The sequence below is a fragment of the Triticum urartu genome, chromosome 7A (genome assembly GCF_056163025.1).
Source record: "Triticum urartu cultivar PI428250 chromosome 7A, HENAU_Tu73, whole genome shotgun sequence".
Taxonomy (NCBI): Eukaryota; Viridiplantae; Streptophyta; class Magnoliopsida; order Poales; family Poaceae; genus Triticum; species Triticum urartu.
Genome location: NC_141879.1, coordinates 683671139 through 683685182, shown reverse-complemented (window position 1 = coordinate 683685182; position 14044 = coordinate 683671139). Strand labels below are relative to the sequence as shown.

At 43.6% G+C, this 14044-nt stretch overlaps 1 protein-coding gene across 1 annotated transcript; it reads right to left on the bottom strand.

Annotated features, from left to right (window-relative positions):
* Positions 1 to 338: 338 nt before the first annotated feature.
* Positions 339 to 6969, bottom strand: VHA-A (vacuolar ATP synthase subunit A). Its single transcript, XM_048690655.2, has 19 exons — positions 6718 to 6969; positions 6050 to 6176; positions 5885 to 5940; positions 5741 to 5797; positions 5542 to 5653; positions 5398 to 5435; positions 5164 to 5265; positions 5027 to 5083; positions 4875 to 4946; positions 4620 to 4721; positions 4309 to 4504; positions 3601 to 3707; positions 2939 to 3133; positions 2752 to 2838; positions 2563 to 2667; positions 2151 to 2248; positions 1989 to 2067; positions 924 to 1012; positions 339 to 814 (listed from the first exon to the last, which is right to left on the bottom strand). The coding sequence occupies exons 1-19, from the start codon at positions 6952 to 6954 to the stop codon at positions 700 to 702; spliced, it is 2031 nt and encodes a 676-aa protein (XP_048546612.1). The 5' UTR covers positions 6955 to 6969; the 3' UTR covers positions 339 to 699.
* Between the last annotated feature and the right edge of the window lie 7075 nt (positions 6970 to 14044).

Sequence of the window (14044 nt, the reverse complement as noted above, 5' to 3'; positions counted from 1 at the left end):
ATAAATATAGACGTTATTGGTGTCATTAGATACTCCCTCTGTGCATAAATACAAGACATTTTTTGGACTTGTGCTCCGTCTATAAATGCTGACTTTGTGTTCCTACCTTTCTACTCCCTCCGTTCCAAAATAAATGACTCAACTTTGTACTGACTTCAGGATAAACTTGAGTCACTTATTTTAAAACAGAGGAAGTATTATTTTAACATAATCCATGAAAGTAGTATTTTGGAACAGAGGGACTGAGGGAGTAACTTAACACAACATGTCAAGCACGATCTCTTTGTGCAGGTAATTGTCACTAATTGACGAACCATGAAATAGCACGAGAGGGAGAGTAATGGCAAATAATAGATATAAATATAGACATTATTGATGTTCGAGTAGATGGACATCGTGCTTATTCCTCTATGAACATGTCCACCGGTGTTCAATCTTCTTATACAACAAATAATGGTACACATGGTGAAAAAATAATGGCGTGCATCCTGGCGCTGGAGACCAAACAATGTAAAAATCCTGGAAAAACAAGTCTGTCTGTCTGTTGCAAAAAAAGGGGGGGAGGGGATCCTGAAACGTAATTCGCATCTACACAAACTCCGGTGAAGCAAAAGCAAATTGCTCGCAAGTCGTTCACAGCATTTGGTGCTCCTTATTGTTTACACGGTGGCCATACACAATGTTTCCTCTTTCTCTTTTTTACCTAGCCTCGTCTTCTAGGTTGCGGAACCCGGTGGTGAGGTCGTCGTACAACTTCTGGAATTTTGCGATTAGGACGTCTTCGCCTTCTGCGGGGTCTTCGAACTTTTGGGATCTATTGAGTGCAAAAACAAAGTATCAATATTTTTTATTCTTGCTAAATGTTTATTAGATAGATAGACACCAAATTAAGTATCCATTTGAATATAGGCTGGAATACTTACACAAGGCGGTAAAATAGATCGCCCATGCGACTCTTTACGACGGCGTAGGTTATCTTGTGTCCATCAGCATTGGCTGCTCGCTCCACGGCCTGCAAAACAAGCATACATATATTAAGGTTAAGAAGCAAACTTACATGTTTGCATATTTCCTTTATGATGATGGACCTACCTCCACCAGTTCTACTAATACAAGAAACTTGGTTCCAGTAAATGAAAATAGTTTACATACTAGATGGGTCTATAAATAGTCTATATGTCAGCTGTACAATATAAGATGCACATTTTTTCCCTAAACGTCCAAGTTTTTTTTAGGCTGGCAGCTGGCTACCTTATTTCTCTTTTGTGCACTATGTACCTTTATTGAATGAATTTAGTTTCAAGTTTCAGCTCATTGCTAGGCTAGTCAATGTTAATATTATACTTGAAGTAATTTACGCTTAAACGTCATGCCTGTTCGATTGTAAAAAATATATTTTAGTCCAAAGTTGCCTAGCCATGTGTAAGTATTCCAGCCTATATTCAAATGGATACTTAATTTGATGTCATGTGTAAGTATAGAAGCCCAGGTCTGCTCATCAAGTTGTCATTGCTGTCACAGCGCTGACAGTGTTAGCATGATGAGGGCGCATAGAAGCTCAAATCGGTGAGGCGGGGAAGAAAAGTCAAACAGAGTTAGGTGAATGACTGAATGCTTTGTCGTTATTTAGACGGTAGTTAAACTGAAATCCCCTTTGACCGGGGCTTTGTGCAACTGCCATCTGCTGCTACACGATTGGGGTCAAATACAACTAGCAGTTTCCTTTTTAGGCATATATACTTGATATGACTCAAGTACTGAAATTAGATACTTCCATAAGAGTTAAGGAAAGAATAAAGCATTTCTGCAATAATCCCCTAGATTACAATTTAGCAAAATCAAACTTTAACCAAAGGGCAACCTTCCCAATGGAACAGAAGAAACATATTGTTCAAAGATACATACTTCCAAGTTCAAACATGTATGCTGTTTGTGCAATCTAAGCATTAGCCTTTAGGCACTAAAAAGGTCACAGAAAGTGCAATTACCTGATTCGCTAATGTATTGAAATGAATAATGTTGCGCATCATCCAGACAGATTTGTAGAATGGACAATACTTGTCATATCTGTTTCAACAAATAATCATGATCAGAGCTCAAATGGTTATGCAGTTAGAAGATATCCATAAAAATCATAGGGTATCACTCACGGGGTAAAAGCATTCTGTGCCAAATAATCTTCCCTCAGAAGCTTGGCTGTCTCCAAAGTAATCTTGTCAGATTCTCCCAGTGCATCTTTACCAACAAGCTGACAAATTGGAAAATATTAGTCCCATGATGATGTGCATGTGTCCGCAATTGATTCCGCAAACCACAAAAGCACCAATCTATTCTCTCCATATATGGAACTCTTCAGAATATAAAATAACATTAAAGTACAGAATGAAGAGCAATTCATTGCCTACTAAAAGCATTATTAAGTGTAATATTTTAAAAATAAATCAGGAAACAAAAGCACCAATGACTGTTACTCATATGATAAATTAACAATAACAAAGTATGTCACCATATTTGGGAATGAATCCTCAGCAACAAAATGAGACACAAGGTAAACATGAATACCTGGACAATTTCGTTTAGGTCATCCTCTCTCTGCAACACTTCACGAGCTTTTGTTCTCATGTCAATAAAGCCAGGATCAAACTTTTCATAGTATCCTTCCAAAGCCTACAGTGCAGACGATGGTACGTCAGTACAACAGAGAGCACTAACATTAGTTACATTGAAATTCTGGGCAAGTTAGGGAATAACCGTGGAGTATTTTGAGTAAGAAATGAGCCAATTAACAGAAGGGAAATGCTTTCTTTGAGCCAGCTTCTTATCCAGTCCCCAGAAGACCTGCAATTCAGAGCAGTTAATTAATACCTGATAGTAACAAAGCAATGGAAATTCTGTAGGTACGACTACCTAAAGGTTCGTAACCGAACAGTTTCCTTACCTGCACAATACTGAGGGTTGCAGAGGTAACAGGATCTGAAAAATCTCCTCCAGGAGGAGAGACGGCGCCAACAATTGTGACACTGCCTGTCCGGTCTGGACTGCCAAGACATTGCACCTTCCCAGCACGTTCATAGAAGGATGCCAACCGTGAAGCCAAATATGCGGGGTAACCACTATCCGCAGGCATTTCAGCCTATAGCATATTGAGCACACCATTAGTTTAAAAATCACATTAATATGCAAGTAAACTGTAATCAACGCATATGTGCAAGAGTAACTTTTAACTCAATAATACATTAGTGGTAGTTAAATGTCTTAGCAGTAAGTATTTCATGTATGACATGATTTTACTTCTGCAGCAAAGAAATTGTTCTAGCATTTGCAGTAATGTTCTTTAAACTGACAAATACTGTCCGCTACCATCAGATTATTTAATGTCAACAAGCTTAGTTAAGGGGGAAATAATAAAGAGTTCTAATCATAATCCTGGATCTAGACAAAGGAGAAAAAATTAAACCTTAATCATGAATAGTAGCTAGAACTTTAGAAATCAATAAGAACAAATTCAGGTTTTGCACCAGAGCATATATACAGCAGTGAACATAAGTCACAAAAATGGCAATAGATAGAAATTGGAAGCCACGGAAGGAAGCATCATACCAAACGTCCTGAAATTTCACGCAATGCTTCGGCCCACCTGGACGTGGAATCAGCCATCATACTAACATTGTAGCCCATGTCACGGAAGTATTCAGCAATAGTAATTCCTGGAATAGAAGGGAAACAACACATGATTGTCTTGTTAATAGAGAAAAATCAGCTGAAAAGCATGAAAACGATGGCTCTTTAGCAAATTATCAGGAAACTGTACATGATGGATCACTCAGGCCGATTCACTACAAGATGTAGATGTAGGCTACCAAGTTCCCATAATAAACCAAACTATATTTTCTAAAACGAAGTAGTCAATAAATCACAATCAATGCTAAAATAAGATGCATATATCCAAAATGTTCTACTAAAACTAATGATAACGCCTTAGAGATGTGCCCGCCTGTCTCTACCTATGGACGCTGCTTTTACACTTTTTATATGTTGTGTTTTCAAATTTGTGCCATGAAGCCCCAGAAATTCTAAAACTAGCCAGTATCTACAATCGTACATACAGGTAGATACAAACAGGGAAACCACAGGCTTGCAATAATTCCATGTTAAAATAAAATTTATAGAAGCACTCATTTTAGTATTGCAAAAGCAACATGATGCTGTCGAAAAAAGGATCTATGTAAGATAGAAAGGCATGCCTGCAAGGCTGTAACAGTAGAATACTAGGATGCAAATAGAAAAACATCAACAATTGTATGTTACCTGTATAAATGGAGGCTTCACGAGCGGCGACAGGCATGTTGGAGGTGTTAGCCACAAGCGTTGTTCTTTTCATGACTGACTCTTCACGTCCATCAGGCAACGTCATTGTCAATTGCGGGAAGTCCATAAGGACCTCAGCCATCTCATTTCCTCTTTCTCCACAGCCCACATAAACCACAGTGTCGGAATTGGAATACTGTACAAGGTAATTTGAGTCAGAAGAAATTAAAACATTATAAGACATTTAAAGGCCAACATCCTGAGCTGAACTAAAGTATCAGTTATGCAACAAGAGGTGAATAGCACGAGACCTTTGAGAGCGCCTGACTAATGACAGTTTTTCCACAACCGAAAGCTCCAGGAATAGCACATGTTCCTCCAAGCACCGAGGGAAACAGTGCGTCAAGTACACGCTGAAACCAATTCACAATAGATGTGAGATGCATCAAGATTTGACGGAGTAGCACAGGAAACATCACTTCCAATGTTTGGTGCATTTGACAAATAAATATTGACACTAATACAAATAACTTTTTATTATTGTTTTGAGTAGCTAGCTCGTATACCTGTCCTGTTAGAAGAGGCGTGTCAGCAGCAAGTTTTGACGCAACAGGCCGTGGTGTCCGCACAGGCCATGTCTGCAGAGCAGAAATATGATGATCGTTAAGAGATGTGAAATCATGACATATCCAAAATTTATGAAGGGGAAATGCTTTACGTGGAGCATAGTGAACTCCTTTTTGATGCCCTGAAACTCCAATTCCAGCACTGTGTCCTGCAAAAAGAGCAACAGGTCGTCAAATGAAGTTATGTAGAAGAAATGAAGTAGCAGGTCTTTAAGTAACATTTACTAACCTGCAGACTGTACTGACCCGCAGGGGCAATGTAACTTATCTTTCCCATAGCACCAGGAGGGAGCGCGATATGGTGCTTCATCAATGTGTTCTCAAATACGGTCTGTGAGGCAGCAAGGCAGCAATGGATGCATATAGAAGTTAACAAGATGCATCCACCGATTGTACAACAAGAGGCAGGAATGCTAGATAGTAAGTTGTAAAAAAGGGGAAATTAGAGATCCTGCAAACTCACAGCGTATAGATCTCCATTTGTGATATTATCTCCAACACCTGAAACAAAAGTCCAAATTATTGATCTTCATGTACTGGACAAAACATAGTAGAGGCATGCTAACATCGTCCTTATCTTTTGTAGCATGTTATCACAGTAAATTACCTAGCTTATTTGGCTGGAACTCCCACTGCTGATCTTTATCAAGAGCGGGGACTGAAACACCACGTGGAATGTAGACATCTCCAGACTTAATAGCAATAGTTTTCAGAGGGCGCTGCAATGGGACGGTTATTTAGTCATACCATCAGAACGGAAGCTCAAGGTAAGCATAATGAATGTGCGCTTGCTTCACTTATCTTACCTGGATTCCATCAAAGATGTTTCCAAGAATACCAGGTCCCAACTCACATGAAAGAGGCTGCATAAACCCAGCCATGGCGTGTTAAAACAGAGTAAAACAAAAGTTGGCTTTGGAAGTGCCCATCAAAATCAGTTAGCGTTTCACCTTTTTCGTTCTCAACACGGGATCGTTGACAGTTAGCCCAGCTGTTTCCTCGTAAACTGCATACAGTAGAGACAGATTAAACATGTGAGAAACTTCTTAGTTATGCACATCCCTGTGGAGAAAACTCAATGTGCAAATGTGAGGCAAAATCGCGGTCTGCCGTACCTTGAATTGTAGCTGAATCGCCCTCGAGACGGATGATTTCGCCGATGAGGCTGTCGTGGCCGACACGGACGAGCTCGTACATGGCGGCACCGCCCATGCCATCAGCCACGACCACGGGCCCAGAGACCTGGAACAGCAGAGTACAATGGTGAGACAATGCAACACGATTCATGAGGAACCAGTAAGACAACCCCTTCACGTCACTCCAGATCACACTATCGATCGACGAAGCATCGCGTCCAACTAAAGCCCGAGGAGGAGTGCTCGGTTAGAAGCACATCGGAGCACAATCTCGCGATCTAGACCGGCCCGACCAAACTGGTTCCGTGCTAGCCTGGCCAGCTAAGGATCCAATGGCGCCCCATTGACCCGGCAGCGCGACCAAGCATCACACGATCCAGACACAATCGGAATCCCAAACCGGGCCGCCCAATTCGACGAATCTCGCAGACAATCATCACACGGCCGAAGAGCGGGGTCGCCGAACCCTCCGCCGCAGTCGAGGCGAGCGGGGCGCGCGCTCGGGAGATCCGGCGGCAGAGACGCCCGGATTTCCAAAACCGGCGCGAGCGCGTCCGCGGATCGGGAGAGATCCCGCGATCCAGCCGGGGGAGGAGCGGAGCGGAGCGGGGAGGAAGGAGGGGAGAAGGGGAAAAGAGGGCGCGGACCTTGCGGACGTAGCCGTACTCGCTCTCGCGCTCGCCCTCCTCGAAGGTGGTCATGCGGTCGCCGTGCGCCATGGCGGCCGGCGTGCTGGGGTCGTCGGCCGGGGCGGCGTCAGATGGGATCGCGCGGCGGTGTGGGGAGAAGGGGGAGGCGGTGTCGATCTGGGCTGGAGACGCTTCCTGGAGCCCCGTAGAGGTGGTGATGAAGGGGGACACGAACGATTTCCAGCCACGACTCATATTTTCATCCCCTCTTGATGAAGAGGCCAGGCGTGGCGTGGGTCCCACCCCCTCCCCCGCGTAGTAGTAGTAGTAGTAATTGTTTATTACCCGATCTTAAGACACGGCCCGGGGCACGCGGCGGCCGCTCATTGGCCCGGGCGCCCCAGCGGGGGTGGCATCAGATTTGGTCTCCAGCGGTAGAAATATTCGGATCCGCTGCTTCCAGATCGAGATACGAGAGAGAGGGAGAGAGGGGCAAATCTCCGATCTGGGGTTTGGAATTTCGTTTGCCTTTGTTTCAAAAAAAAAAATCATGCCAAACTCTGTAAAAAAAATGAATTCATTGGTTTCAATTTGTTTCTCGGTGTTTTTCTTTGTTTTAGTCGTTTCTATAGAAGGCATGCGCCCGCATTGACCGCACCCCTTCTTAACTCACACCCGTGAATCCCATTGCTCGCGTCAAAGTGATTCGACGCTTGTGCAGACGAACGCACTAGAGCTCGAAGCACTCTCTTGGTCGACGGAGTCGTGCTCCTGAACGTCGGCAGAGGGATGACACGCGACGAACCATTAACCCATCCTTGTTGAATTATGAACCCGAGCATTGAGAGCACGAGCAACACTATCGTCAAAGGAGGGCATCAACAACAAATATCGTGAGCGGCGACTATCAGTAGCAACGGTCTGTCATGGAATACCCTAGCGCCCAGACCCTTCCACATGCTCGGAGCACCGCAACCGCATCGATGGTAGGCATGCATGTGAACGAAGAGCTACGACTGAGGAGAACAACTTTCGGAATCATGCGCAGGAGAAATAAGAGGTGCCCAATGTTCTCCTCCTTGTCATAGAAGAAACACACGATGAGTTGAGGGCGCCGTTGCAGCGGCCTAGAAGTGCGCCACAAAAAATAGCCGCCGACGAACCCTTGAGGGAGAACTTGCATCGGCTCGGGACGAAATTCCAAACCTGTGAATCGAGGTCAAATTCTAATACAACTTGTTTGCCATGATTTATGTATGTGGATTCGAAATCACAGTAGCATCATAGGTATCGGTAGCACAAGTTTGTTTGAAAATCATGCCACTTTTCCGTTTCAAATTATGCTCAGTTCCAACTTGCTCTGCGTGCTCGACTCGAGAAAAGGGAAAAAAGCTTGCTAGCCACACCCACTCCACATCCTAAATACTACTCCCTCTGTCCAAAAAAATTTGTCCCGAACTTATCTCTCAAATGGATGAATGTATCACTAACTTGATGCTAAAAACATCCATTTAAGGAACACCATGTTTTTGGATGAAGGGAGTAGAAGAGAGCAAAATACTTACAAAACGCTAGGCACGGACGCGAACATCTTGCTAGGCAGACCCACTCCACGCCCTAAATAGACTAGCCTACTCTCTCACCGAAAGGTCGTATCTTGCTCTCCGTGATTCTACATCAACTACTCAGGGGATTGATTGGTGGCGGTCTCTGTCGAAAAAAGATGGATTGATGGCGAGTGCAGCAGCGCTCTCCGGGCCGCTGCGTGAGACACGTGCCCTGGACGGGAGAGCCTCCACGGCAGGGAACGGTTTTTTTCCTTTTCCTTTTCGGCAAACAGAGTGGAGCAACTTGCGTGCGCGACCAGCGGCGCGTGCTGCGTGCCTACAGATCGGGATCAGCGTCATCGTCGGGGGGTGGTCGTGCCCGGTGAGTGGCTGGCAGTGCCCGCCTGGGTCGGGCTCGCTCGCCAGGATAAGAACGTGAACGGAACGGGCCCCCCTACGACGCGATGGCACGAAGGAAAATGCTGCTATAGCTGGCAGGCCGGTTCCGGGGCTCGGCCGACGACCCGACGTCGTGCCCAGCGGTAACCTCGCGCGCGCATGCGTGCACCGCTTCGCTCCTACGAGTGTTTTTTTAATCTATTCATCTCCGATTATGACAATTCACTGCAACGAACACTAAAAGTAATAAAATTTGTATTCAGATTTGTAGGCCACGTAGCGGTGACTATAAACACTAAGGCGAACCGAAGGCGTGTCATCGTCATCTCACAGGTGCCCGGCAAAACTTGTCGTAATAGACAATTGGGAAGTCGTTGTACTAAGACCCCATAGGACCAGCGCAGCAGAACAGTAACCACTGCCGATGAAGAGTAGCGTAGATCGGAAGAATCAAACCTAAAAACACTTTAGCGTAGATGAACTACGACCACATCCGAGCAAATCCACCAACGACATATCCGCCGGACGCACACCTTCACAAGCCCATCGGCGATGCTAGACACACCACCGGAACAGGGGTTAGGCGGGAAGAATCGTATTTCATCTTTAGGGAGCCGCCGCCTTCTAGTCTTCCTGAGCAGAAGACAAAAACCTAACAAAACTCGAAGGAACAACAAAAAACGGAGCCCTCCCACCGGCAAGGTCCGGAATCCACCGCGCTGCCATGGCCCTAAGGCGACCGAAGACGAGGCGGACCGGCCCCGACGCCGACGGGAAACAGAGAAATCCTAGACTTTTCTTAGGGAAGGAGGCACAATTTAACGGTCTTCTCTTCAAAGTTCACAATATGCCTACTATCTTCAAAAATGTCAAAAGTAATACTCCTATTAAATCATTTTGTCATGGAAGTTCGTGGAAATAATGTTCTTATTTTTCGTTGGAAAAACCAACGCCAAGGTCAAGATCAGTCCCTTTCTCGTTTCTCTTTTTTTTTGAATACAACACAAATGCAAGCGCTCGTATCTACGTGCATACAGTCACGCATATGAACGCACACGCACAGACTTTATCTCTATGAGCATCTTCGAGAGAACGAGCCGGCATACTACCTTGATATTTTACGAAGTCATTGTAGACGCCTCGTAGTCGACGGGAACGTTTCCTCTCAATTGTCATCGATAAGGGAGCGACGACCACGGCGGCTCGTTTTGGCCAAATTGGGTCTTGGAATCTTGATGTAACTTTTATTATGTGTAAGATGTTTTATACTAGTATACTACCGATAAACTTTAAAAATAGATCTAGATCTTTTTTTCACCAAAAAAAAGTATACTGATCGGGTGTCAACTCCATGAATTTTTCTTTCAAATCAAAAGAAAGAAAGTGACTATGGTTTCTTGGGCAGCCTTGCTAGAACAGAGAGAAGGACTGTGTTTGGTTGGCCTCAGGACCGTCGGAATCAGTAGACCTTTGCAAAGCTGAATGTAGTATGGTGAGAAAAGGTCAATTTTAAACCTTGAACTCGTAAAGGTTCAGCGAATCAAACCTTCAAGTTGAAATCCCTGTCGTTTGCACCCTGAAATATGCACTATTAGTCTAAATTAAACCCCGACACCATTTCAGGCATAAAAATGCTGACGTGGCAGATGTCAATGGGACTCATCTGACTGATGGGCCAGGGAGCGGCAGTGTTGACCATAGCGTATACCCGTCCTCCACGCTGGGCCGACCCATTGTTTTTTTTTTCTGTTACACTGTTAAAAAAATGTGTGTACCGGTCCTCCGCGCTGGGTCGGCTCATTTGTTTTTTTTTTCTGTTACACTAATAAAAATGCGTGCAAACGGTGCGTACCCGTCCTCCACGTTGGGCGGGCTCATTTGTTTTTTTTTCTATTACACTGCTAAAAAATGCGTGCAAGATGATTGAATTTCACAACCTCCTCTTTCAGTGCAAACCGCACAAACCAACCAGGGCACCTCACCTCTTGTGACTACTTTATTTTTTTTCTTCTTTTTTTCTTTATGTTGTTCGTGGAATCTTTTTAGCTAGATGATTCTTATACAAATTTTCTTTTCTTTTTTGTCTAATACATGGACCTTTTTCAAAAAAAAAAATCAAATTCATGAACATTTTTACAAAACTCGTGGACCTTTTCGAATCCTTGAACTTTTTTCCAATCCACGGACTCTTTTTTAATTTTTCTTTTTTTCCAAATCCGTGGAGTTTTCATTTGAAAATCCATGAACTACTTTTGAAAATCATTGAACCTTTTCCAAATTCATGATTTTTTTCTCCAACTATGGGAACTTTTTTTGAAATTGATGAGGTTTTTTCAAAATCAACGAAAATTTATCATGTTCATGAACTTTTTTTCTTAAAAAATGATGATCTTAAAAAACAAAGTACTTTTCGAAATCTGTGATTTTTTTTCAAAATTGACGGTTTTTGAAAAAATAAATTCGTGATTTTTTCCTCAAAATTTCGTGAAGTTTTTTTTCAAATTCGTGAATTTTTTCAAATCCATGAAGTTTTGGCCAAATTCATGAACTTTTCCAAATTTCTACAGAATATTTTCATTTCCGTGAACTAGAAGAAGGGTCAAATAGATCTATCGTCCTGGGAGTGCACAACTAGATGATGTCGAACTACTGGATATTTTCTTTTGCGTTTGCTTCTCAGAGTAGGTTGCCGGGCCTCACGTAGTGCTCGAAGTGGACAGCGAACTAGGCCGGCCCAGTCTTTTTCCGCGCGTGCCTTGCAATGCAACCAATCCCGGCCCGTTGTCTCAAAAAAAAAAAATCCCGGCCATCCTTTGCAATCCCCGTTTGGCAAACGCTAAAAACAAGGAGAATTTGGCCATCATAATTAGGGTCACTTTTTTTTAAAAATCTTTAGTGGAATTTAATCGGACCTGTTCATTTTTTCCTTGTGCTTATTTTGCTTTAGGTGTTGACTAGCACATATGCCCGTGCATTGCAACGGGAACATTTGATATTTTGTGCAAGCATAATGTCCCACGACACCGGATCCATTATGAAGAACATGTTGCATCTCAACATTCTTCTACAAAATAAACATAAAAAATAGGATGCAATTTAGCTGCGTCCATATTTTCTTTGCCGAACATAATCTCCCACTAATTCCATTGAAGTACAATTCTTCCATTCATTACCATGACGTGCTCACCCATTTTAGTTGGGAATCAAATCCTTCCTTTTCTAATTTAGTAGCCCCACCATATTGAAGCCTACGGATTCTTCCTTTTAATTATCATACATTTTTACCTCAAATTCTTTCTTTAATTAGCCCCATCTATTTGAATATTCTATTTTAAGCCCATAATCTTTCTTTTAATTATTCCACGGGTTTTACCCATAATCCTTTCTTTAATTAGCCACATTCGTTTAAATATTCTATTTAAGCCCATGATCCATCCTTTAATTAGCTCATTCGTTTAATTAGCTCGCCCTAAACACGAGGACCGCTCTCTTTTGTTTTAACCATTTGTCGGTTGATTCCTGGGACCGCTCATATATTTACCGGTGGGAATCATTGTAAAAGAGTGAGGTGGGATTAGAAGACATGAAAGATGCATAGCTCACTGGTTGTTACACCATAGATCCAGACAGGATGTCCTCTGTTTAAAACCCACAATGTTAATTTATTTTGACACAATAAATTTTCGCGGTCTTTATGAAAGCCCATAGAAGGCTCATCAACGTATAAGTACCTGGCCCAGATATTTTTCGTGGTCTCTACGCAAGCCCATAGAAGTCCTATCAACGTACAAGTACCTGGCCCAAATGGCTTAGCTTGTGATTAGCGTGCGCTAAAACAAAACGAAATCAACGAAAAAGGACTGAACCAAACCAAGAATACCCATTCCCTTTAATAGTAGGTATAGATATAGATATAGATTTACAAGGACAACTTTTGTAACTCCAGAGTTCGATTTAGACCGGGATTGCATAGTTCAGGGTGCAAACGACGTGGATTTTGATTTGAGGGTTTGATTCGCTGAACCTCTATGAGTTCAGGGTTTAAAATGAACATTTTCCTATGGAGGGTGATTGAGTAATACAAGTATTTACCCGTAAAAGATAAAATAAAATCAATTGGCTTCTGTCTTCTCACTCACGCGCTTTGTCCTTACTGCTCAGCCGCCTCACAAGCTTCTATAGCATCTTTATATTAACCAAAAACTCCAACATCTTCAGATTCCCAGCCTTCATTTCACCGGCGAACACCAACTCTTTGTAGTAGATCCTCGGGCAAGTGAAGTTAGCTCCCTGAGGAAACTTTTTTTACGGTTGAGCTTCCTGACAAACTTGCGATAATTCTTTTTTTCGCAGGTGTACTTTGCGATAATCCAACGTAAACTTCCACACCTCGAATCCTCGACCATCTGATGTGCACATGTGAAAGGTAGTTCGGTCAATCAATCACACAAACAATGATACAAGTTTCCATGAAACGCGACAGCATTGAAAAACATATCAAGTTTTATCTCATAGGGGTCGTCGACTAGTCTTTCTACATGGGAAAGGCCAGGCCAGCTCTGATAATGGAAGCATCGACAGCGACACATTGATGGCTTGTTCTAGCGGCAACAATGATCGGTCGGTGCCCATGAGGGTCGATGTTCTCTTTTTAAAATGAGGCAAAAGATTTGACATTTTCATTAATGAAGAAGAAAATAGTTGCCTGATTAATTAACGGAAACCCAGGCGAAAACCGATACGACACGCCCATACAAAAGGGCACTCTGGCCGACCTGACACCCGCAAGACCACACACACCATCGAGGAGTGGACACCTTCGAGGTTGCCTGCAATGTCATTGTCATCACCTTTCGCCGAACAGGAAACTCCAACTTCGCCGCTGACAACCCGTCAAGACCCCTCCGAACGAACGACACCCGAGGACCTCGCCGACCAAAGCCAAACAATCGACCGAGATGTGGAGACCGACAACTCTAATTTTTTTTATGCGCATCATGTGAGAAAGTTGCAAGCCTCACACTGACCTAGTCCATCGCAACCTACCGAGAGCACCGTTCGCTGAAACCGCCCTCATGAAGTCATCTACCGTAGGGGCCTTGCCACATGCAACTCCGACTTCTCTGTCACAGAGAGAAACAAACATATGCACACCCATTAGCACACTGGACCGTCGATGTCAGAAGGACCAATCGTGACCCAGCTCTACACTCCATCATTATCGTCGCCGCACGAGTCGCAACACAAACCACACGCATCACCGGTTGGGCTTCAGTCAACCGTGATGTCGTGCACGCCCAGCCCAGGAGGGAACAACTCTTCAAGACGATGCCCCCAAGGGGGAAGCGACGCGAAAACAACATCGTCACTCAACCATGCAGCAGGACCATAGCCTTCCA

Excerpts from the sequence above, each read along its gene's own strand:
- VHA-A (XM_048690655.2), bottom strand. The coding sequence starts at position 6,954 with ATGAGTCGTGGCTGGAAATCGTTCGTGTCCCCCTTCATCACCACCTCT. Across the intron at positions 3,708-4,308 it reads TGAAGCCTCCATTTATACAG|GAATTACTATTGCTGAATAC; the intron begins GTAACATACAAT and ends CTTCTATTCCAG. Across the intron at positions 2,068-2,150 it reads GCACAGAATGCTTTTACCCC|ATATGACAAGTATTGTCCAT; the intron begins GTGAGTGATACC and ends TTGTTGAAACAG.